Source organism: Mytilus edulis, chromosome 1, assembly GCF_963676685.1.
Source record: "Mytilus edulis chromosome 1, xbMytEdul2.2, whole genome shotgun sequence".
In the NCBI taxonomy this organism is placed as follows: Eukaryota; Metazoa; Mollusca; class Bivalvia; order Mytilida; family Mytilidae; genus Mytilus; species Mytilus edulis.
The window spans coordinates 44,391,098-44,418,964 of NC_092344.1; the positions used below are offsets into that span (position 1 = coordinate 44,391,098).

General features: G+C 30.5%; 2 protein-coding genes across 4 annotated transcripts in view; one reads left to right on the forward strand and one right to left on the reverse strand.

Moving 5' to 3' along the window:
* The window catches only part of LOC139512611 (mitochondrial inner membrane protease subunit 2-like), a 56,853-nt gene that overhangs the window by 10,664 nt on the left and 18,322 nt on the right, over window positions 1-27,867 (reverse strand). The window lies entirely within an intron of this gene.
* On the forward strand, window positions 140-27,704 carry LOC139512581 (leucine-rich repeat neuronal protein 1-like). 2 transcript variants are annotated; one of them, XM_071300306.1, is made up of 2 exons: window positions 140-593; window positions 23,255-27,704. In XM_071300306.1, the coding sequence occupies exon 2, from the start codon at window positions 23,668-23,670 to the stop codon at window positions 25,762-25,764; it is 2,097 nt and encodes a 698-aa protein (XP_071156407.1). In that variant the 5' UTR covers window positions 140-593; window positions 23,255-23,667; the 3' UTR covers window positions 25,765-27,704. The 2 variants fall into 2 exon arrangements, with proteins under 2 accessions (XP_071156407.1, XP_071156415.1); XM_071300314.1 differs by lacking the exon at window positions 140-593 and adding an exon at window positions 18,620-18,776.

Sequence of the window (27,867 nt, forward strand, 5' to 3'; positions counted from 1 at the left end):
CCAGTAAAAACAGTAGGAAACTGATACAACATTGCTCTAAAAATCTGACAGAATTATATCCAACATTGATTAATTACCATAAACATCATTTAAACTAATTGTTTTTACCAATATCCCCAGAAGCTGTCAATTGTAATTCAGAATTCAGACTTTTAAATAAAGCCTAAATGCAGCTTTAACAGGTTGCAGAGTTGGAACAAGAGGATTAATTGATTTTTTGCGCAATTCTGATATAAAGGAAGTGATAAATGCCTGGAGCCGTGGATGCCTATTTGAAAGCTCTGTACGATAGATCACATGCAGCATTAGCATCTCTGTTAATGATTGCCTCACAATCAACTAAAGCCAACTGATAAAGAACTGATAGACAAAAAAATAAATTACAACCAAAACATCAGTTACTATACAATTTCTCATCATAAAGAAGAAACATCACCAATAATCGACAAATCAAGGAAGAAAACGCAGGCTGGAAAATTTAATGTTTATTTTGTTTTGAAGTTTTCAAACAAGTCTAAAATCCATAAATTTTCAAAAAGAGCAATTCAAGGAAGTTATAAACATAAAAAGGAATATAATATTCACTGATAAAAGTAAGTATGCTATTTAGTAAATTGTATCTATTTTTTTGCAATTGCATATCTATATATCAGGTATAATATTGGAAGCTAATTTTGTTTTTAAAACATCATATGATTTATTTAGACACGCAACATGTAACAGTTGTGAAACATAAGCTGAAATATGCAAAATATTGACATAATTCCATTTGTTCTTTCAGTTAAAAACATAAACCAATATTTTGGTTCTTGTTTCAAGCTAAATTTAGAGAGCTAAAAATATAATTGATAAACAATAAAATAATTTATTTTAGATTATATTTTTTTTACTGTAAAACAACAAGATATTTATCAGTATTTTTCCTTTGTGATGATAGAGTTTTTGAGAGTTGTTTAATTGCAGTGTTTTATAATCAAATAATTGTTACCAAAAGTTCAACAACAAATATGAAATTTGAAACATTAAATACATAGTCTGAAATTAATATCTGCACTAGTTTCTATCAATTACTATTCATTCATTCTAAAAGTTCCACTCTATAAATTTTGTCAACTGTTTTACCCCATATACATTTTTTTTTATTACATTTTCAAATGAAAGTCATGTGGATTCCGTCAAAGAGAGTATCCTCACACCAACAGTTCAATATTTCTGATAATTAAATTCATCCAAGTTTTAAATTAAAGATGTTATTTCTTTCAAGCTACAAAGTAGGAATTCTGATGCAGGGAATGAAACTGTATAAAGTATCGATATATCAGACTATGAGTACACATGCTCTTTTCTTTGCTGTTCATCTTTATTTACCAAAGTCATAACAACTATAGGTATTCAACAAATGAACTACCAGTACACAAAGTCAAAGTATATATAGATAGCAGAAGGTAGTGTCAAACATATTACAACATGTTAGATCTTAATTTTCATGGTATATGAAAGGCTTTGATTAAATCTTAATTCAAATTTTCCAACCAAAAGGATGAAACTATTGCAACAATGAATGATTGTTGTAGCTATCAAGGGTAAAAGGAAAACGTGTGATATGCTTTACTAGACACCTCCTAAAAATGTCTCCTTATTTCAAATATTCATTAAAATATAACTCACCAAAGGTTTTTTAGGAAACTTTCAATTCAATTTTGAGCTGAGAGTCAAGAACAAATAAAAACTAATAACAAGCACATTTCAACTGAAGAAAATTTTCAACAATTATTAAATAATTCCTTGAAATATGTAAAGAAAATTATGAATGTATGAAAGGACAGACAGACAGACAGACAGACAGACAGACAGAAGGACATGCAAATGTACAAGGTGAATGTAGTATAACATGCACTCTATGAGTCCTAATTTGTATTACAATGTGTACACAATCGGGTTAAATTTCATGTTATCTTAATTGATCTGTTCTTTTCCAGCATATAAGTATTTGCCACTGGACGTTAGTTATTTAACATTCATTTTTCTAATCCTTTGGCAATTTAACCCTTTCTGGACCCATTGTTAAAAAAAAAATCAGTACATGGTTGATGATGATCTGATAATCCATTTGTACCAAGGCCAGGATTTTTTAATTTGTTGGTTTACGGATCCGCCGACCCGATTTTGCCGATTTCCAGAATAAAAATAAAATTGACTTTTCATGCTTTTTTATTCCCGCCGACCCTAAGAAATGCATTATCCCTGAAAAATAATTAAAATAATTTTTTTTTATGAAATGAAATGTATTAATCACTAACAAAATTGATAACACTTGCTGTTGTGAAAAAATAAAACTTCCAGTTTACGTTTTTAAATATAGACAAATCAATTATCATAATAACTGACCTTGAAATGTCGTTTGCACAAATAATTTTGCGGAACGAAACTTGTGTTTAAAACCAATTACACAATAAGTTCGTTTCCCTTATTTGTCATCAGTCCGTAAGATGAATCATCTCATAGAAATAGACTTGTCCAAATGTGGATAGGTTGAAGGCATCAAGTTGAAGTATTGAATATTAACAAATCATTTGGAATTTTCTTGTTTCATAGATAATAAAAAAATTATCGTCCATTTGAATAAAAAACGGGAATGCGAGACAACAGATTGACCCGATAATCTCGTTTTTCCAATGGACGAGTCTATTAGAATTTGACACGTGTGTTGTAACTTATTTTCGTACGACGTTTTTACATTTTTTTTCTTTATCAGTTTTCGTGCTTGAAGATCATTATTCACCAAGTTTTCTGGAATTGACTAAGAGCTACGCGAATCTATTTATCTTGTTTCTGAAATGACGATTTAATTTCATCTTTGTCCGTGCACCCCCCTTTTTTTACTGTAACTTATTAGACAATATCGTGCGATGTTTATAACAGCTGAGCAATAATATTTCATTGAACTAAAATTTAAGAAATGATGATAAAATGGCATAACAAACATATTGTTAGAAAGGTGAAATATATATTGATTTTGCATATTTTTCTGTTTTCAAAGATGATTTTTTTTCTTTTTTTTTCCCGACCGACCGACCCGACTTTTTCATGGGGAAAATCCGTAAACCAACAAATTAAAAAATCGTGGCCCAATGAAAGAATCTATATACATCTATCCATTACAGATATTTAAATGTTCAATTATAAGTTCTGACTTCTGATAAAAATTGGAAAAGAAAAATCCTCCCTAACAATTGCAGTCTGTGACATAAGCAACTACAACAAAGTATTTACAGACAAAAGAAATATTACATCTATTGCATTTATAAAAAGTTTTTTTTCTGTCTTTGAATCCCATTAGTTCATTGAACATTTTTTTTTAAAGACTAGCTGTTTTAATACAGTGAAACTTATATCATGATTTGGAATATTTCAAATTATGTAATACCATTATCTCATGCATATTTTTATACTGCTTTTATCAAAATTATATAACATGTTGTATTGAAGAAGAACAAAATTGTATATCTAATTCAAACATTCATTGATTCAAGACAACTTTAGTTATATATAATAACACAAAATTCTACAGAAGTTTGATTTTTTTTTATTAAAAGTTTAAAAGAAAAATAAGAAAATTATAAAAGTTTATCAACATACTGTCATTTCAGAAATAATATTGTGCATTTATCATTTTAATTCTTAAACTATAGAAGGATGGGGGGTGGGGGGTAGGAGGGGTCCTGATCTCTAAATCCCGGGCTAAAAACATGAAATCCTGAGGTCCCAATTTTAAATAAATTTAAATTCTGACATCCCGAAATTCGAAAAAAGAATTCAGAGATCCCGAAAGGATCAATCCTGACATCCCAAGCTTAAAAACATCCGATCCCTGCACCTTTTAAAAAAAGGTCCTGCCCCTTTAAGACACATGCAAGATTTATTAATGCTACATACAAACAATGATAATAAAATACGTAATACAATTTTGGCAACAATAAAAACATTGCAAAAGTATCTGATTTTACAATATTATATTTAACTCAAAATTTATGAACTGCTAAAAAAAGCGACTCTAAATTAAAGGAATTCATCCCAAATATCTTTCTAACTTAAGCTGTGAATCCATCATTCCACTAAATTATCTTCGTCATCAGAATTTTGGCATGTATTTTGTCAATCAGGACATACTTTATAACATGCAATTACAAATTTTAGGCAGATATTGACATTAATCACATCTGAAAACATAAATTCTACTGCCAAAATTAATCATTGCACATATTTGTGTGAAATATTTGCTGCAGTCACAATGCAGGTTTTGTTCCAATATCAAACAGGAACTGCATACCAGTACAAGCCATCAATTTACTTAAACGTGGAAATAAACAAGAAAACTAATTTGAAAACTAGTCTTTTTGAAGCAATTTATCATTATATTCTGCCATTTTCCAAGTCCAATTACTATTGCAAACAATTTGATTTTGCATGATAAAATTAATCTTTATGTCTATGGAATAAGCTTCAAAATCATTCATTTTTATAATTGTGTGCCACCTGTTTCAATAAATACTGATTCGTGGGTAATTTACAATTAGATCTGTCAGATAGTGTAAAAAAATCTCGATATTTCAATTATGTTTTCCTGAAATACTAGTTATCTTTATAGCAAAATATCATGCAACAACTAGCTATACTCATAATTTTAAACCTAAAATTAACTTTATGACCCAGTTGTATTAATTCAAAACAATTTCAAGCAGACCTCTACAAATGAATTTTACTCTAAAAATAAATAACTTTTAAACAAATAACTTATTAGTAATTAATATGTACAATTTTAAAATCAGCTACTCTGTGGAATTCATTTCACAAAAAGATTAATTTTTAATGAAAACAAACCATGATTGCTATTTTCAACTTAAATTGATATGCATAAAGATTAAAAAACATTTACAGATTCTATCAAACAATTCCCAGACAATCATATTTAACCTGAGATTACAACTTACAAACAAAAGGCGATTTAATATTAAAACTCCAGAAATAGCAAATGTTTTAAGGGAAAGGAATACAGTGCACCTTTCTGCATGAAAAGATAGTGAATCAAGTTGACCTTTTTTACCACCTGTTATTCCAACCACTTATATACACATGATACACACCCGTTAAAAGTTCCAAGTGCAGAATACTACAAACAGGGCATACATCAAATAGTTTTTAATTAAGAACATGCTGTGGGAAATTAGTTAGTTTGCCATAATGGATTATGTATGCTGACAGAACAATTTTCATCATAACATTCTAATGAGTCGTGCCTTTTTTGCAATATTGTGCAAAACTAATTGTTTTCTTCAAAACAACATGTTAGATAATGAAGAACTATCTTGGCAGCTAAGCAAATACATTTGTATCACAAAAACTTCTAGGTTTTCAGTTGTTTTATTTTCTATTTAGGGCATATTAATTATTTGTGTGTGCCCTTAGTCAAATGTTTTTTCATTTTTATTTTGTTTTAGAGATTATCTTTCCTTTTTTAAACAAAGTTGAATTTTAATTGTTCCACATGTTATTGCTCATTAAAATAGCTGCTTTAGTCTTAGGAGAGGTTGCGAGTAATATCTTTAATTCAATCATTTTTTAAAGCAATGGTTACCGGTAACTTCATACTTTTATATAACATAGAATATAAAACAAGAGTGCACACGCTGAAATGTCTCGCCTTCTATACTAATCATTGATATTATGTTGATAGTCCTAAGTATAAAGCTAAGCTTTAATACAACTGTCACATAAACTTAACATTAACCAAGATAACTAAACAAAGACCAAGGAACCTTGAAAATGAGGTCAAGGTCAGATGAACCATGCCAGGCAGACATGTACAGCTAACAATGCTTCTATACAACATATATAGTTGACTTATTACTTATAGTTTAAGAAAAATAGACCAAAACACAAAAACTTAACACTGTGCAATGAACCGTGAAAATGAGGTCACGGTCAAATAAAACTTGCGCAACTGACATAAAGATCATAAAATATTTCCATACACCAAATATAGATGACCTATGGCATATAGTATTAGATAAAAAGACCAAAACTCAAAAACTTAACTTTGACCACTGAACCATGAAAATGAGGTCAAGGTCACATGACATCTGTCCGCTAGATAGGTACACCTTACAATCATTCCATACAACAAATATAGTAGACCTATTGCATATAGTATGAGAAAAACAGACCAAAACACAAAAATTTAACTATAACCACTGAACCATAAAAATGAGGTCAAGGTCAGATGACACCTGCCAGTTGGACATGTACACCTTACAGTCCTTCCATACACCGAATATACTAGCCCTATTGCTTGTAGTATCTGAGATATGGACTTGACCACCAAAACTTAACCTTGTTCACTGATCCATGAAATGAGGTCGAGGTCAAGTGAAAACTGTCTGACAGACATGAGGACCTTTCAAGGTACGCACATATCAAATATAGTTATCCTATCTATACTATTAAAAGAGAAGACCTCATTTTGGGTGTCGCTTCTCTTCTTTCCACAATAAATTAATCAACACGCCTCTGTGTCCTATAGGTACAGTGCATAGTCGCATTTGTCATCCATTCATATGATTATTCAGATTGAGTTATTTTAGGAGAAAATCGGGAAAAAGGGCATCCGGATATTGTCCCGTCATTGGACAAAATTTTAGGTCAGATTATACTTCCGGTTTGCATGTTTCTGTATACTTTGAACATACATATACTACGAATAAAGTGTATTTTCAGAATTCTATCTGCTATCATTTTCAAGTTTACTATCCACGGTGGTCACAGAGTTTATTAAATAGAGAGGGTTTGTATACTATATCAATGACCACCATGGATCGATTAGAAAACTTAGAATTGAAAGTAAATACACTTTATTTATATAGTGAATGTTCATAATATACTGACAAGCGCTAAAATTATTCATGTGCACTTTTGATACCTTTTCTGAAATTCTCCAGTCATTAAATCTTTTACAAAATTCATTGATTACAAAAAAAAGAAGATGTGGTATGTGAAAACTCTCCACAAGAGACCAAAATGACATATGACAGAAATTAACAACTATAGGTCATCGTACAGCCTTCAACAATGAGCAAAGACCATACCGCATACTCAGCTTTAAAAGGCACCGAAATGAAAATGTAAAACAATTCAAACGAGAAAACTAGCGGCCTCATTTATGTACAAAAAATGAACGAAAAACAAATATGTAACGCATAAACAAACGACAACCACTGAAGTACAGGCTCCTTACTTAAATGTTCATAACATACTAAATGTATATTCATGTTGAAATTGATAGAAAACCACACATTGGGAATTTTGGAAATAAAGGAGGAGGGATTAAAAAAACATATTCCTGTCCCCAATAACCTATGATTTATGACAATTTTGCTGAAATTCTCCAGTCATTCAATATTTCACAAAATTCTTCCAACAACACTTTACATACTTTAAACTACCCTCTGAATGCCCGCGATTTCGCGGGTGTGTTCTAGTTACTTATAATAAGAGAGAATTCAACATTACAAAAAATCTGAACTTTTTTTTCAAGTGGTCACTGAACCATGAAAATGAGGTCAAGGACATTGGACATGTGACTGACGGAAACTTCGTAACATGAGGCATCTATATACAAAGTATGAAGCATCCAGGTCTTCCACCTTCTAAAATATAAAGCTTTTAAGAAGTTAGCTAACACCGCCGCCGCCGGATCACTATCCCTATGTCGAGCTTTCTGCAACAAAAGTTGCAGGCTCGACAAAAAATACATATCAAAGATAAAGAATAAATAAATAGAAGAACATATATGTAAAAAGCTTTAAAAATTTTTTTTTAAAAATTTTCAGGCTTATATTCTTGTGAAATAATCTAAAGTGGTGATTACTCTTTTGCAAAATCAGTTAAGAAAAGTATCAACATCAATTTCCTTTACATAAAAGGCAGTACTGCAACTTATTCTGCATAAATTCGGAAATTGTTAATTGAAAAATTAATTTCAGATATCCTCAACAACTAATTAGGTCACAAATAAAATATTTTCCTTTCAAGTGCGAATTAATTCCATATAAGAATCAATATTGGACCATTATATCAATTAAAAACAAATGTGGCTTATGTCGCAGTATCATACAAACAGTAAATAAAATAATACAGATCTAAAAAAAAAAACAACATGGGAATATAACATGTTCAATATTGCAATTCATTCCTCTTTAACCAATATTTGAAAATATGGTAGCATCTTTGTCCAAAGAATTCTATATTTGAATATATAATTTCTTGCTTTGTCAATAATGAAGAATTAGAAATAACAACTTACGTATAACTATAACAATTACTTTTTTTCTGGTAAAAATCTTGAAAGAACCGTTGCTAGAAAAGCAAGCTTATATTAAAATAATCAATTTTATATGTAATTTTTATATAATTCTGTCATTTTGATTGGTAAATTGTTTTAAGAATTGAAGTTTATGACCCAGAAAAAACCCTCACTATTATTGGGAAACATCAACATTTTCCAGGGATTTCTGTAGATTTCAAATTCTTTTTTTACACCAAATAAATGTGGGTTTCTTTACTTCTTTGCCTAATAATAAACAATAAGTTCATTCTGAATGAGATCATTATAATATCATTGAAACATACCTGAAAAACATTCAGATAGGATTACCTTTATTTACTATATATTATCCATGTAAAAGAATAGTAATTTTATATACTATCATTACCCCAAAATAACCTTGCTATATGGTACTTAATTTAAGGTTCAATAAAATCTATATCAATAAATTCATTAATAACAGGAAAATTAATTCATAAAAAAGCACTTTCTCATTAACTTCTACCCAGTTAATGCAAAATAAATTGATGTTTTACAAAAAAAATACGTTCAATTTGCTATAAAGATTACTACCAGCAAATATGAAAATAGTTCTGAAACAAAAACATAAAAGCAATTTGTTCTCTCTATTGAACTAGAAAAGTTACCGAGGACAGTTTGTTCAATATGGCATAAAAAACATGTAAACAGTCTATTAAATGATAGTACCATCTGTCGTCAACTTGCAGGTGCATACAATTTCTCCGAATATCGATCTGCAAGTTTAATCCATTACCTGGAAAGTTTAGGTGAAATCAATTAAACCAAACCGCAGTCCTCTTTGTTTTTCTTCTGTCAACAGATACCAATCTCTCTCTTATTTCATGATATGATTCAATTATGTCAATTAAATATATAAACATCTAATTGAATTTGCAAAATAAATATTTACTAAATAAAACTATGGTATTTATTTTGCAATCTGAAATGAAAAGTTTGACTCATCTTTAATGGTTATAAAAGCCTATAAAAGTGTTGATGATACTGTTGAAAATGACTTATGTTACACTCAGGGCAAAAATATCGATAGATAAGTAATGCTTTTACCTATTTCAAGGACAAAACAATTATTCATTACAAAAATACAAAAAAAAATCATTGTTTTATTGTTTTACTTGCAAAATTAGTTCAAAACCATTATCTGAAATCAATCAAAAGTTCAAACAACTCAAGTGTTGATGAACTAACATATTAGTTTTCTTAGGCCAAATTTAAATCATATTCTAAATGTGAAAAAATATTTTTCATGACCATAATGTTATACGAAATCAAAAGTTTTGCAGTTGTATAAATACACTTGCCTACTATGTAACCTGATTTCTAATTTCATATTATTTATTTTTTGGGTTGAAGTCTTGATTACAAGTACAAAACCTCTCATCAAATAATCCCTGTTCCATGCAACTGAAGAATTGTCCTTGTGAAGGGATAATGTACATTAAAGGGAAAAGATTACTATTGAGTTAACCCTTTAACCCCCAATCCCGCCTGTAGGCGTGATGGCGACAACCATTATTTGATGGCCCGTATGACCCTCCATACTTTTTTTTAACTGCCCCAACTGAACTGTCATGATAGCAGGGACTTCAACCAAGCAGTTCATGGTCCATCAACTCTTCTCAGATGTCTGTTCATGAAAATTTGGTAATTTGAAAGCCGTTTAAGAGTTCAAAATCGGAAAAACATGAAAAGTAGCCAAAATCAGGTGGGGGTGGGCATCTTTTGATGGCCACTTCGTATCTGGAGGTGACTGTTGGTAAAAACTATTATCATGTATGCATGCATAGGTGGTATAGGAACACAACGAGGTATAATATGGCCAATAGGAATCTAGTCTGTAAAATCTAGGTCACCGTTTTGTCAAAAATCCATAAAAACGGACATTTAGGCAGACCTGACTTGACAATAATAATTCCCAAGCAAGACACTGAAGTCCAATATACTCCCAGCTAGCATGAATGGACTACTGTAACTATAGGGTAATACTTGAATGACAAACAAACACAGTCTTGTCAGTGTTCACCTCTCAAGGTCGTTTTGAAATCGGAAAATAGACGGAAAATTACCATTTTTCACTGGGGGTCACTGGTTCAAACCCACGAGAAAATATTCCACCTCCCATCCCACCCCCATCCATGCCATCCGCCCCCAAATCCCAAAAAGTAGTTTAATAGATGAGCATCAGTTACAGCATTAGGAGTTTGCTCATTTGCATATAATTTGCATATGTTTGCAAATTTTCGAAAATGCCTGATTTTCCAAAAATGTCTTGGGGGCGAATGAGTTAAACCACTACAAAGAATAAAAGCAGCACTCCAATGCTTTCAAATCTGTGCCAAAATATGTAGCAGTATCACCTAACTATAACAATATACTTATGTAATTCTGTAAATCTCTTTATTATGTTGATTCCTAACATATGTTTACTTATTAATGGCATATCATTGCATCATTATTCATAAAGCATCAAAGTGTATATGTCTTGGTGTAATGTAATGATCCCAAATTACCTACACAAAGCATCAAAGTGTATGTCTTGGTGTTACGTAATGATCCCAAATTACCTACACAAAGCATCAAAGTGTATGTCTTGGTGTTACGTAATGATCCCAAATTACCTACATAAAGCATCAAAGTGTATGTCTTGGTGTTATGAAATGATCCCAAATTACCTACTAAAAAAAAGCTTCCAATAAAGTACTCATTAAGGAACAGAGTGAATGAACTAAGAGGTATTGTGAGCAAACAAATACTGTCAGACTTGGATGGACAGACAATCAGGGTTACTTCTTTCTGCTAGGTCATAATTCAGACCACCCATCTTATTAAATATCTCATATTTATCAATTATGGACATTTTCCCCATTTTCATTCTCAATTTTATTTTGAAGAGGTCAATACTTTATATATGTACCTTTTCAATTTATATTAATTGAGGGCAAAGTCTGAGCTTAAATATCATCTAACAGGTCCATATATAACATATTGACTAAGTGAAAGTCTTTAATTTGTATGTTTTAAAATATGTAGATCATATTGTAAGTTTGAAAACGATATTGACTCTATGTTACTATTTTTGGAAATGATATTGATACTATGTTACTATTTTTGGAAATGATATTGATATAATTATATCATAAATAAAGAAGCATAGAGTCAATATGTCAAACTAGTGAAATACAAAATATATATTGGAAAACATGTGATAAAAAAAAACAATGAGAAACACAAAAAAACAAACCATATGTAATATTCAAATATAATTTACCCACTTGGTTCAAAAGGAATAAAATTGAGAATGGAAATGGGGAATGTGTCAAAGAGACAACAACCCGACCATAGAGCAGAAGGTCACCAACAGGTCTTCAATGCAACTAGAAATTCCCGCACCCAGAGGCGTCCTTCAGCTGGCCCCTAAACAAATATATACTAGTTCAGTGATAATGAACGCCATACTAAACTCCAAATTGTACACAAAAAGCTAAAAGTTAAATAATACAAGACTAACAAAGGCTAGAGTCTTCTGATTTGGGACAGGCGCAAAAATGCGGCGGGGTTAAACATGTTTGTGAGATATTATTTTCTTTGGTTTGATTACTTTAATCATGTCAGTGGTCTACAAAATATTTCCAAGAAGTTTTCAAATTTGTTGGAGCAACAAGAGTAAAAATATTGTCAACAAATAATTGGGAATCTGACAGAAATATTAGCTAAGCTCTCTATTGTATTCAACTTCATTGACCAAAATATATCTGATTAATCTTTGACATGTTACCAGTTGTGACCTTGACCTATTATCCAAGACCAGTTCAAACGCTCCTTGATCTTTAAGAACATGGGTTTGAGATATAACAAACACCTTTTTCATGAACAACAGACAGCATGAGTTATAAACTTGATATAAGTTTGTCACGTAGAGAAATTATGGCTTAAAGCAAAATTACAAGGCAACTAGGAACAATGACCTTGACTTTTGAGATGATACCTTGAGTTAGGGTAATCAAATCAAATCTTTGATCATTCATTGGAATAAATTGTTTTGAATTGCAAACATATGGCTGAGAAACTAAATAGAGATTATGTATATCAGAGAGTCAAAGATAATAGACAGATGCATGTGACAACTTCTGCTTAACTCTTCAAACTGTGTGGTTATAGTACCTTCTTTTTTTTTAAACTCTGTTCTCAGATTGCTTGAATAGTCCTTTGATGAGAGCAATGTAAATAATCTACAAACTGCAAATAATTTTCACTTAATCTATTTTTGTCTTTTTGCTACCATTATTTCTTAACTATCAATACTTGATACTAAGTAGCAGGTAACCACTGCAAATTAAAAGATTTTAAATTGCCTGTGCAAATTTTACAATTGAACATTTTATTTTCAATCTGCATTTTTCTATGCAATTCAATAATTCAAGCTCATACTGATATGTTATCAATCTTTCCCATCACTAAAACCAATAAGTAATGTTTAGTCACATAATAAAACAGCTGAATAAAAAACAAATTTTCAAACTGAGAAATCCAATGTATTAAAGATAAATCTAATGATGGATTGTGTACTGAGTAAATAAATTTAGTTAACTTCCTGCAAGCAGCAGCTCTTTGAAGGCTGTGAGCAAACATTGTACCTGTAAATTCATTGATTTTAAAATTGAGGATACAACAGGGAACTGAGGGTGTTTCAGGATGATTTTTTAAAATAAAATTAATCAAAATTGTCAAGAAAAAAAATCTAAAAATTTAATTCTTGAATAGAAAGCCAACTTTGGTTGGCCCTAATAATTTGGTAAAGGTTACAGAATATTGGCATGTTGTAATTTTGCAATAAAAACCAACAAATTAATGATGTACGTCTTTATTTTGTACATGTATCTAAATAATGCAGACTGCCGATATGAAAATAAGTAGATGTGAAATAGCTGCCAATGATTGGGAATGAGACAGTTATCACCAATTAATGGTCACCATATGGCCTTCAAAAATGAGCAAAACCCATACAGTACACTTAGATGTAAAAGGCCCCAAATTGACAAATGTAAAACAATTCAGATGAAAAAACTTAAATGACCTGATTAATTATAAAACTTTGATGTGCAACAACAAACAACAACCACTGAGAAACAGGCTCTTACATGCCAATACTTCAGATACTGTTAAGTAGATTATTTTCAAAGATCAAATTGCATTTCAAGGGGAAGCGCTGTTTTCAAGTTCCTTGTCATGTGTTTCTTGTTCTTAATTCTTGTCTGCCTTTATCAATCAAATTAATTTCCAAGAGGATTTTTCTTCAATGTTTTCATGTACATATAACTATTCAGGAAATCATGGAAAAAATAATTTCTTTACAAGCAATTTTCACTTTACAATAATCAGAGGCCATAATAAACCATCTAAGATGATTGATGCCTTAATTAGACAAGGTACTGATGTAAGAGATAAGAGATTATCAAGGACACTTTGATCCATTATACCATGGGTATTTTGTAAAGGTATGAATAAAAGTAGAAAATTTAGGGCTTCAGGAGTCAATTTTGGTGGATGTTAGTTTTAAGGGGAACAGTCAATAATCATTTCTAATATCTGTGAGTGTCAGAGGAGAAAGAAATCTTAAAAACATCCACAAAATAAAGCTAGACAAAGGATACTACATAAGAATAGTTACACAAGCATTGGCACAATTGATTAGGCCCGGCAATTTGACTTTTCAGAATCTAAAGGACTATGGGTAATATCATTGTTCTTACACCAAAATGAAAATAACATTAAGACATTGGATGGATTTCCATTATTTAGAATGTTTTAAACCAATCACAACGCGTTGGTGAACACTTTTGAAAATATTACCCAGAATGCATTAGATTCCGAAACGTCATATTAACAAATCAAAAATTTTAAATCTAAAGTAAAACCAGTGTGATGACTAAGCTTCCTCTATTTGAACAATTTATGAGCAAAAAATATATTACTCTTTTAATAATAACTTTTATTATCATGTGTTATATATAACAGGCAAGATAATCAATATAAAGTTCTATGGATTTGTGCTCTTTGTTTAGTGTCAGTATTACAATCTTCTAGAGGAAGACAATAAAGTGATAAGTTAAGCCTTTTCAACTGATTTATATTGTTTGTTCATATGTTGTACTGTTACACCACTGTTCTAGGATAGAAGGCGGGTTTGGCGCCAGCAAACTAGGTTAACACTGCCACATTCTGTATATGCCTGTCTGAAGTCAAGATTTTGTAATTTAGTGGTTGTCGTTTGTGGCTGTATATCATTTATGTTCTTTGTTCATTGTTTTGTTCATTAATCAAGCAGTTAAGTTTTTTGGTTTGAAATGTTTTACATATATCATTTCAGGTTTTTTATAGCTGACTTAGCATTCTGCTACACTAACCTATAGTTGTTAACTTCTTTTATTTGGTCTCTCTGGTAGAGTGTTGTCTCATTGGCAGTCATACAACATCTTCTTATTTTAAAAAAGCCACCTCACAGTATGATGACAATTTGCTTCTTCTATTTAAAAATTTTTGAGAGAAAAAAATATATTACACTTGATAACTTTTATTATTATGTGTTATATAACAGACAAGATAATCAATATTAAGTTCTATAAATTTGTACATTTTGTTAATTGTCAGTTTTACAATCTTCTCTAGGATTAGACAATGTAGTGCATCACATTAACAATCAAACATTCAGTCACATGACTGAACCAAATAAATGTCTTGGAAACTGCATCAAGCTAGCAATAAATGTCACAGAATAAATATTCCCATATGTGGTCTTAAATTGGTAATGTGCTTTTCTTAGTTAAATTGAACTTTTAGCATGCAAAAAAGAATTCAAATAAAAATAAAATTCAATTTACCCAAAGTCAATCAAATTAAATGTAACTTTTAAGTCAATTTAAATGTAACTTAGGAGCAGATAATGGAGAAAGAATCCCATAAAATGATCTGATAATCTGACAAAAGGAACTAAAAGTGAATAAAATCCTTCCTCTATAGGGAATAGGGTTGATGTATAGATCACAGTTCAACATCCAGCTGCAAACAATATATTATGAATATTAAGGTTAATAATATGCAAATAAGATATGTATTGCAAATTATCCTGCAAAATGTGTCAGATGTACCAAACACTTAGGTTCAAATTTTACAGATACATTAATCTACTGATTTCATTATTTAATAAAATTTTATATTTCTTTTATCAATCCCAAAAATAATGTTAAGTCTTTCAATTTAATTTTTTCTCCTGTTTTTCCTTGCAAAAGTTACAAGACTTTTAAAAATGTTTGATAAATTCCCTATAGAGGAAAGATTTTATTCACTTTTAGTTCCTTTTGTCAGATTACCAGATCATTTTATGGGATTCTTTCTCCATTATCTGCTCCTAACGTTTCACATATGTACATGTAAACATGCACTTGCATAAGGCTGATTTCTATCTCATTTGATGTGTACTGCATTATAGAAAACCTTATAAGATTTCAGTGAAATCAGTAAAAGTTAAAGCCAAAGGAAACTGACCCACTGCTACATGAAAGATCCATCAAATCAGTTCTACTTTGATGTCAATTTCAATATTAATATTATCAAAATCAATTAATAAACCATTACATCAAGGTCTGTGATTTAATTTCACTATGATAATTGTATTTATTTAAGCTTTAATCTCATATGACATGTCAGTTAGATTATCATCTAAATGGATCTCATTTGTACTAAGTCACCAATATGTGTCACTATGACATTTCATAGACCAATAATGCAATGATTTTTCACTTGGATAATTCATAAACAAAAACAAAGTACTTAGAGACATGTAACTAAAGAAAAAAAATCATTTGACTTAGTAAAATATTTCTTTTTTCTTTGTGAAATCATTTCTTGAAATAATTTCTGAAAAACGCAGATTTAAACAAGAAATAGGAAATGTAAATGGGAGTTAACTTATAAAAGGTAATTTGTCCTATAGTTGCAAAAATTCTATATCTTATTTTCAATTTTTTACTTTTGTTTGTTCTTTAGTCATGCAAGTAGATATTAGACCTTTTTATGTTAATATGCAGACATGCAAAAAACTGTTGAGGCTTGCAAAATGCATCATTTTCCATTGATACATCAATTCTATATACATTGAATTAGAGAAGATTAAATCATTCTGACTCTCATGCAAAATGCTGCCCAAACTATCCATTGACAATTCTTGCTAATGCTTGTATAAGTTTACAACGGAATGTTTTTTTAACGTATTTAACATTTAAGGACTTTCATGATAATTAGTTAGGTTCAAATCTAATTGCAAAATAGTTTTTATTTACTACCCTATGTAAACTAAAAGTAACATTTTGCTTCATTCTCTAGATCTGTTTACTGTAAATTCAGAAATTATAGCGAGGTTTTTATTATTACGAAAAATGCGACAGAGTTGTAAACGCAATAATTTAAACTCACATTTTGAAATATTTTATATGAATTAAACAGGATTTTTCTCAAAATCGTAAAAATTAAAATCGCATTTAAGTCTAAAATGACAAAATCGCAATAATAAATGCACGCAATAACTTCTGAGTTTACATACAGTATGTACTTGTAAGTACATTTGACATTCAAGGTTCTACAATATCCATAAATTGTAAATAATCCAGACTACAAGCCATGAGTAATGACTGTATTTTTACCAATAACTCTAGAGAATTCCAAGTGACATTCAGACAATACTGAACTGTAATTACAATTCACTGTAGATGACAGAACCAATATTTCATTTTTTTCACAATTACACTAATATTATACTGTGTTTCTTTTCTTACCAATATTTAACAGAAAGCAACTCAGGAGAATTAATGTTAACAATACGGCTTCAGTAACTGAGTACCAATGAATTCAGAGCTTGTAAGACTGAATGACTTCATCAGCAGACATCTAATATCACCCACACAGTATTACTATTGTATTGAACTTCTGGTCAGAGACATTATAGCTAACATAAAAATAAATTTTAAATTATTGGTCTTCTTTCCTAAACTTTGTTAGGCTACTTGTTTGGTCTAAAGAACTGATGTTTTACTGTATTGTATTGCTTTTTACCAACTTTAAATAAATCTTATTCGATTCAATTTTGATTTTGGCTTGGTTTATTATGAAAGAACCTTCAGTGAGCAAGCTTAGACATACCCAATATGGTTAAAACAGGATGTTTATATTACATGTCCTCTGCCTAAAAAAAAATCCTCATTTAAGACTTTTCATTATTGAATTCATCCAAAGTGATTAAACTTTAAGAGAACCTGTTGATATAGAAAGAAGAAATAAAATGAGTAATTTCCCTTCATATATAGAAAAAAAAGGTCCAAATGAGTTGTATTAGCCTAAAATTATGCAGGTGAAGGGAAAAAATATTATTCAATATTCCCGAGAATATTCCAGTGTTCAAGGCCTTTTAAATGAGGGCTCAAATAGTTGGAAAACCCATGATTTAAATATCAGCGGGCTTACAAATCTACCAATGGTGTTTCACATCAAGTTAAATATTCTGTTGACAGTACTATAGCTTTGTGTGTTCTCTGAATTAATAGTTCATTCTAAAGTTCAATATTTCCACTTTTCTGCTAAATTAATAAATAATTCATAAGCAATTAAGGTTTGTTAAACTTTTGTCTGTTGTGTTCAGTTATTTCTAAAATCATTTACTCTACCGTTTTAACGAACAATTCAACACACTTCGGTATCTTTTAACTCAGTTTAAAAAACAAAATAACTCAATTTGCAAACAAATATGATACAAGTTTTCAAAGGTTATCATCTTTAACACTATGTCTTGGGAGATAATTAAATCAACCACGTCAAAAATCATCATAACTCAGTTTCAAAAATGATATTATAGTATTGGCATGATTCCATTCTGATCTTTAAGAATCTATTCAACTGCCATAAAGCACTTCAACATCCCATTTAATAGTACAGAAATCTACAACTCTTTAAGAATATCCTGAAGTATCAATAATCTATGTGGCAATGAGCATTGAGTGGTTTTTACAGACCTGTGGTTTACGAGTCCCGATTATAAGCTTATCATTGGAATAATTGTATAGGGAAATCCCATGGTGAGCTAGACAAAATGAGCAGTTAGTGGTAGGATTTTATCTCCAATATTGATTGGTTATAGTGAAAGTTTTTCGTGGTGATATTTTGTCTGACCTGCCGTAATTCAAGTCAATTTTCCTGTATTGCTTTTATTATTGACAACTCTTTCAGTACTTGCATGATTCATAAGGAAGCTTATTTGTTTTTGTGTTCTAACGTTACCGAGTATCATTAGGGAAATGGATCCTGCAGACAGGTTTGTGTCAATTTGTTCACTTGTTTATCTCTTTAGTTAATGTCAACTCTTTACTGGAGTCAAATAAATAACAAAAAAGTCAACTCATTACTATAAACTTTAAACAAATTAAAAAAAAAAAAATCAAACAATTTTTTTCTTAAAATCAGATTTAAAGTAGGAAAAAAAAATTAATTCTTTTTCATAATTTACAATTAGTCTTCAAACTAAGTACTAATTAACAATTTTATTTCAGTTTATTTAAAAAAAAAAAATACTAATATTTCCATACTGATTTTGTGATAAGGAAATTGCCTTTGGAGATTCTTGAGCAAAAATATTGATATTATCATATTCAATACAGTACAATGGCACAAACATGGTGCACTTTCGCAGATTAAACAAAAAACTGGATTACAGTGTTAAAAATTAATAATGCACTTAGATGTCATTTGATTGATTGGCCAATGGGTTATTAAGTACACTTCAAATAAACAATATTAGAATAAACTGTATTCTCATCATGATTAAGATGTCTAGAAGGGATATATATAGTTCTATCTTGTATGTTATGCAAAACTGCTGTCCATTTCACAAAATCTTTTACATCTATCATAAGCATACAGAATTGTTCATGACTTACAACCAATCTTAGTCTTGTTTTTTATGAAACAATCCCTACCAATTTTAAAATAGTCTCATTTTGAGATCTTGTCATTAATTTATTTGATATGAGGCAATGGCAGGCTTTATAACCCAATAAAATAATTTGCTATAAAATGTTTTATATGTGCAGATATAGATTAAAGATTTTTTTTGGGTACATACTTTATCAGCAAGAATATCAAGCAAGCCCATAAGGGGGAGCTGATATTCCAGCTGATGAAATCAGTACAGAAAAATAAAATGCTATTATGTTTATCGACATTTCATCTTAACAATATGTTTTTTGGCAGAGATAATGCAATCCAAGAAAATAGTTAGTAAAATGATTTTTACATGTACAAAGCGTTGATAGTTGTTCATTTGTATGAATGAAGTTGCATGCATTTCATTGATCAGAAAGCACAGCTGACTTTTCTGAAATAAAGTGTCCAGATAAAACATCTTACTAATTCAGAAGCTAAGAATTTATTCAGTATTATTTTGTAAAGATTAAAGAATTTGACTAATTTTATAATTTCAGGGGCCAAATAATACCTCTTATTGGAACTTCTACTTTTCTGTATAATACTCTACTTTTCTGTATAATACATTATGATAATTACATTCATAACCACTTATATAGGTTAACTAATAATTCAACTATTTGCTTTAAATAATAGAACAATTTCTTCTACTTTATCATTAAAATGTTACAAAGATCATCATGATAATTAACATACTAAATTGTAAAATAAACTGTTTAATGTCTCGCCTTTTTGTAGTTTTGATTATGCAAATGTTGAAATCAAAATAGCAATACTTTTACATCTTACACAAGTTAAGAAAATATTCAAAGTCAATGAACCATGACTGAGTTACATGGCTAAACATTCTCCATGTAAATGAGATGTGCCAATGCTTATACAACTGCATACCAAATATCATTGACCTACCACTTGTGGTTCTCCATAAACTGACCTAATCACAAACTAATACATGTAAACTATGAAAAGTTTCAAAGTCAATAGACCATGACTAAGGGGGTGGAGCTAAATTATCTCCATGGAAATGAGATGTGCCGATGCTTACACAACTACATACCAAATATCATTGACCTACCACTAGTGGTTCCCCATAAACTGACCTAATCCAAAAGTAATACATGTAAAATAAGCAAAAGTTTCAAAGTCAATAACCCATGACTAAGGGGGCAGAGCTAAATTATCTCCATGGAAATGAAATATGTTGACGCTTACACAACTGCATACCAAATATCATTGACCTACCACTTGTGGTTCCCCATAAACTGACCTAATCACAAACTAATACATGTAAAATAAGCAAAAGTTTCAAAGTCAATAGACCATGACTTAGGGGGGGAGCTAAAATATCTCCATGGAAATGAGATGTCCCAATGCTTATACAACTGCATACCAAATATGATTGACCTACCACTTGTGGTTCACCATAAACTAGACTTAATCACAAACTAATACATTGTTGAAGCCGCCGTCACCGCCGAAAACAGCATACCTATGTCTCGCTTTTTTACTCGGTCAAGGCGAGACAAAAAATTAATCCAAAAAGGAATCTGAATCAGAATGGAGTAAATTTTTCAAATGTGGCAAGCACTAAAGATTTCCAAAAATATTAGAAGTTACTAATACTGTATTTTCAGTATAGTTATCAGTGTTATATTCCTAAACAAGGAAAATTTGTGTGCTTAGGTTTTGATACTCTAAATATAGGCTTTAAGAAAATATAAAATCATAAATATTAGTTAAGCCAGTATGATAGAGCTGTCATTCAAGTTATGTCATAATGGTAATTTGCCAGCTTATGTAGCAGACAGGCTATTTCAGGATCAGCTTGGCTATATGACAAACATATACAGCTAGTGTCACCCAAAATATTTTTGGCAGAGTGTAGATAAATAGTTACAAAATGCATGTCAAAACGTATACTAGGGTAGGGTTCGACTTTATATTAAATCTCTGCATTCGCATCAGAAAGTCAAGATTGAGGTGCAATTTCAATATTTTACCCCAAAACAATGCCAATTCAGTGGTGGAGCCAGGGGAGGATTCTGAGGGTTGAAACCCCCACCTAATTTTTTATGATCAATGCATTTGAATGTAGACTTATGGTTGATCAAAGTAGAAAAATAACGCGAAAATAAATCGTCGCGATTATATTAATCTTGAATCTATCCTTATCAAACTACATCAAGGAAATTAGAAAATCGCGAAATTAAATAGCCGTGAAATTGACTAGAAAGAGGAAAACGCGAAATAAAGTATCCGCGAAAATAAGTTGGTTTACAGTATGCGTTATTTTTTATTACAAATATGTATCTCATACAAAATAAGAGCCATAACAGCTGCTGGCATATTTTTCAAAAAAGTTTTTTGTTAGCATTTTGAAACATGCAATTCAATAATTATGTCAAAATTTAATGCACAAACAAAATAAACAAAGCACTTGAGTGCTTCTGTTTTCAATATGTTTCAATGCTTCTGAGAGCAGTATAATTAAGTAAATATCCTGTTATCCTCATAAACATTTCTAATTATAATTTGTAAAATGTAAATTTTCATAAAAGTTCAATTGTTTCTAATGTAATTGACAAATAAACTGCACATTTGAGATTACAAATATGTTATCAAATGTCGGTCTACAAATTAACGTTCGCTACATTATAATTGAAATTCTTAATTCAAATAAGGCTTCTGAATTCGTACAAGTAACTGGGTTACCACAAGTCAATACATGGAAATCCTACATTTAGTAAGCAACTTCAGTTTTCTGAGAAAACATAATTTTAATTAACTTACGTTTTGCCAGGCATTTGAACAACAAGCCATTTTTCAATTTAGCAGAGTTAAAAAAAGCAGTAGACTGTATATAGGAAAACATCTGCATACAAATTTAAATTAATGAGAGGTGCAAGTTTGGCATCACTGTATTGTTAGATTGCTGCTATCAATCATAATGCAACATCTGCATTTACTCACATTAATTCTTTGAGAAGTCACAATTTAAACACAAAACACAAAAAAAAAACTAAAGTTTGACCGAAAATTTTGATAATTGGTATACATTTGAAATATTTACTGATCAAATCATGATTTTTTTTTTACTGTTATAGAATATCTAGTTAGTCTTAGATGTCAACATTCCACTTGTACCCTAGCAAAAAACATCCTTGATTCTAAAATCATTGATTGTATCTTATTTATAAATTTTGTTTGACTTGCAATGAGCAACACAATGGAAATAGAAGTGAAGCAGAAACTCAGCTTTCCCTCTAAGCTTTGAGTTCACTCTAGGGTTGTTTCATGCTGCTCAATCTTGATATATTTAGTTTGGTTTTGTCATGGAAGTATTATATTTGTTTTGTGGACATATGTTTGTCTTTTTGTAGTTTGATGTTTGGCCACAAAATTATTAAATATATATAAGGGTTTTTTCCAAGAGAACTACCAAAGAAAAAATTATCATCTATTTTCAATGTCAAAGTTGTGGTAATTTTTCCTATTGCAATTTTTTTTTAACTAACTTTTTATTTTGAACTTCTTTGAATTACGTCTGAGCATTAAGTTATATATTATATATTTCAATTGGGATTTTTTAGTTCAGTTGTTCTTAGCAGCTTCTCGTTCAGTCTCTCGAGTTTTAGACTATTGTTGTTTTCCTATATATCTTGCGTAAGGAAAATGAAGAGATATAAACAGACAGATGCACTCTTCCAAACCCCCAGAACTGTAAAGAAGACATCAAACATGTCAACTTAAATCTATTTAATTCCGTATGTGACAAAACAAAGTATATTAATTCTACGTTATATGTTTCAGGACACTGACAAAAACTTGATGAACGACAGAGACAAATCGTTAAAAGCTTTCAAGTGAGATAATTATCCAGCTCCAATGCTTTTTTTCCAATCTGAGGTGACATAATTTGAACTGTGAAACAAAACCATTTAATATACATTTAGTTGTGACAGATGCTGTAGGAAATCTATTATTTCCTGTTCACTCCTGCAGACATTCACCGGAGGAAAATTATGGAACTACAATACTGACTGTGCCAATTTACAATTTAACTAGTCCAAATAATGAAAATGGTAGTCTTCTATTCAAATCTACAAGACATCAACGCAAAACAATCAAGCCTCCATTTCAATCTCTGGCGACTTTACAGGATAATTCAGTAGCTTAAGTAATTAAAGAAAAAACCATGTGATTATTGAACATTTTAAGGAAACATGCATTTATCCCTAAGACAGCTGATAAAAGGGAGATTAATTATTTTTTTGCTGCTTGGAATGAAATTATTCACCGGTATTGAAAGTAGAATGGATTGGAATGTGGAATGTCCTTTAAAATGTGCTTGCTATATCGGAAGATTAGATACAGAAAATTTCAAACAAGTGATGAAAATAGTCAATTGTACAAAAGCTGGACTTCTTTTAATACCACAAAATTTGTCTTCTTCCACGGAAGCTTTAATTGTGTCGAGTAACTCAATAAAAGATCTGAATCTTCCACCAAGGATGCGGCAGCTGAAATATTTAGATGTGTCAAACAATAAGGTTACAACTTTCGACAAACAAATTCAAAAACTGATTCAGTTGAGAAATCTTAATCTACATGGTAATTTTATTACTACTCTAAGAAATGGACAATTTTCAGGCTTGAAGTATTTAATAAACTTAGATTTATCCAAAAACAAGTTACGTTACATTGAGAAACATGCCTTTGGAGGACTAAACTACGTTCAACGTCTTAATTTAGAAGATAATAACTTGAATACACTTGAAAATCAATGGTTTGTAGGGATGCCATCTTTAAAATGGCTATATTTCTCAAGAAATGTTTTAAGAGAATTGAGGAGTGGTGTATTCGATACATCAAATCATCTTGACACTATCAGCTTCACGGAAAACAAAATAAGAAATATTGAGAATAATGCTTTCTTTGGGCTTGAACAACTCGCTACATTGGATCTTTCTAATAACAATATTTTATCTATTCCATCAAAATCATTTCTCAAGCTTCCAAATTTAAAGAAACTGAATTTTGATGGAAATCCAATTTACAGACTAGTGCGGGAAACATTTTGTAATCTAAACGTTTCCGTACTTTCTCTCAGTTACATGCCGCACCTTTCAGTTATTGAGGAAGGAGCGTTTGCCAACTTAACCAAACTCATATCACTTCAACTTCATGACAATCAAAAACTTGTGTTCATTGATCCAAATGCATTTGAAAACATTCCAAGTCTTCGAAATTTATATATTCACAATAACCGCTTGCGAGTGCTTCCTCATAAAATTATTCAAAGTCTGCCATCAATTAAAGTTTGTCATTTTTACAGCAATCTTTTGCATTGTGATTGTAACATAGACTGGATGGTCAATGACATCTTGTCTAAAAATCACACATCAATCATGTACGACGGGGCCATGTTAATATGTTATACTCCTCCTAGCAGGTATGGACTGCCGATTGTCAGTCTCCCACAAACAAATCAAACTCAAAACTGTGTTCCATTGACAATACCCATCTACGATAAAAATTACGAAGTGAGTATTGGGGAAGAGTTACGACTTGAATGTCATGCGACGGGTGTTCCAGAACCAAATATAACATGGATGTTACCTAATGGCTCTATGTTATCTCAGAGCATTAAATACAATAGAATTGAAGTGAAAGATAAGTTTATATTAATCGTAAGACATTTACAAAAGTCTGACAGTGGATTGTATGCATGTCAGGCTACGAACAGTGAAGGTTTCGATATAAGTGAAACATTGGTCAAAGTAATCAATAAGCCTATAAGAATAATTGCATTACCATCAACCCTAAACTACATTACAATTACGTGGAATGGCACAAAATACTGGTCTATGATTTCCGATTATCAAATACATTACAGAGAAGCTAAGAGTAGAGTTAATTATAGGATTGTTCATCTCAGCCCGTATTCAAGACGTTATACATTTTCTAATTTAAAATCCTATACGAGTTATGAATTTTGTATTGTCTATGTCTATTCTACAGAAGTGTATCCAGTGGATTGTATCAATGCTACGTCTGGAAAGGCATTAGATTATCTTCCAGGAATAACGTCTGTGAATACTAAAGCAGTGGCTGCTGTAATAACAATAGTTGTTATGATTTTCATATTAGCATGTGCTGTAATGGTTGTACGAAAATTTAAGAGACGGAAGAGCTATAATAGCACTACTGATGAAGAAGACACATTTGTAACAACACAAATTCCTTTAGAAAATGTCTACCAGCCCAATACCTACATGTGTTCTTCAAAAACTTCCTTAATTAGAGCTCAAGAACAATAGATCAGCTCAAATCATTCAAGTTATTTCAAATTCAAATTTTCATTACAGTCATATCTGAATTTACCATCAGGATGATTGGAAGTTGATGTCATAATTAAAAAAGATCAAACTAAATTCCATGCATTGATATCCATGTCCTAATTTCATTCATTTTTGGTTCATCATGTTGATTGGCAATTTAAATTAACAACTCCTCTTTGAGTGTAAAATATTTCAATGAAGCAGCCTTTAGAGACACTTTAGGAACTTAAAGAAATTTTCACTTCTTTTATCTTATTTTTACTCCAAATGATTTTTGCAGGTCTATAGCAAAACATGGGACTTTGCTTTTTATCTATACACATGAGGACTTCAAATGGGAATTAATTTATGAGGTACTCTCACTGGCACTTTGTCCTCCTCCCCCCCCCCCCCCCCCCCCCCCCCCCCCCCCCCCCCCAGCTATATAACTTAAAATAATAATACCGGTATAAAAGGTATAATGTAGGAAAAAAATATTTCTGAGACAAGTGCCTGTGGGTACTCTGGTTTTTAAAAGAGTTCATCTTTTAAAGAGGTGATTAATAATGTCGGATTGGATGCATTTGTTCTAAATCAAAAAGCTATTATTCATCTATCATTGTTTCATTTTTTAATGTAATAAAAACAGAGTAAATCAAAAACTGGTCAGTATTGAAAACATTTACAAATAGGGCATCAAATTAAATTGTACAGTCATGATAATATACATCTTGCACAATGTTTGTTGTTGTTATAATAGGAGTTAACTGAAAAAAATAGGTATATCAATCTTCATAACAATGAAAACAAATTCAGAATCCTTTCCACTTAAATACTTATTTTCTTTCATCGCTATTACATTTCTGGTTTTTCATGTCTAGTATTAAAACTAATGAATAAAGATCAAAGTAAAAAATGTGTGTGTTTCAACAAAACACAACAAGATATATAGAAATTGGACAAAACACTAGTTTCAGTTTTTGATGACCTTCGCTAAGGGAGATAACTCAATAAACCAATACTGAATAGTTAGTGTTTAAACAATACTTTTTAAGCATTCGTGTGAAACAGAATGAAAATGGTATATATATGCTACATTGAAACTTACAATATATTTATGAAACTGAGACTCATTAGCAATACTAGTGACTTTCAGAGATTTGTCCCTTTACATTAGCGGTAACCTTCTTCAAAGCACCTGTTTGATTATCAGATTATAGCATCTACATTTATTTATGTATACTTTATTTTTGCATTATGAAAAGACAGTTATAACAGAATATGCATGTAAAAAAGAATATCAGAATTCATCTCATCTTTACCAGAAAACTATTCTAGAACAGCTTTTGACAAAAATGCTTCATGTACTTCAACAAACATGACAAATGGCATCTGTATAATATTTGGATTCTATCAATTATTATCAATTTTTCATATCCCCAAATTTAACTTAAATTAGATTTTGTGTAACATTTTGAATAATTTCTTTTTTTTCCCTCTTTTCAACTTTGTAACAAGCAGAAGTTACCTTTCAAATATATATACACAAGTGATAGAACATAAGATCTGAAAATTTTCAAGAACTGTGATGCCATTGTCAACTCAAGCAAAAATATATAAATGTACATGTATGGACATTTGGACACATGAAACAATCTTTCCTAACTTACGTGTTAAGAATTTCATTTTTGTTTGCCTAAAAAAGTGGTAATTTATAGAATAGTGAGCATTATCAGTGTACCCTTACATGTTCTCTTTATCCATCTTCTATTGATGGTTTTATACAAAAATCAAAATTGTTATATAATTGAATCTAGTCAAAAGCTCTTTAAGGTACATGTATAATTGTATATATTTTACACACATGTTCTGCATTGTTATTTTATAATTCTTGTGTAAATAAAATTTATGTGCTAAAATAAAATTATCAACATGATCAATTTGTTGTTTATTTCTTTTATTGAAGTTGATGAATTATACGGTTTTTTTTTTAATCTTACATATATGATATACATTACACATGTATTAGATGAAAAGATACAATGGAGATCTGTATAACGTAGTTATAACATCCATTATACTGTGGACTCATTATTATTCGTT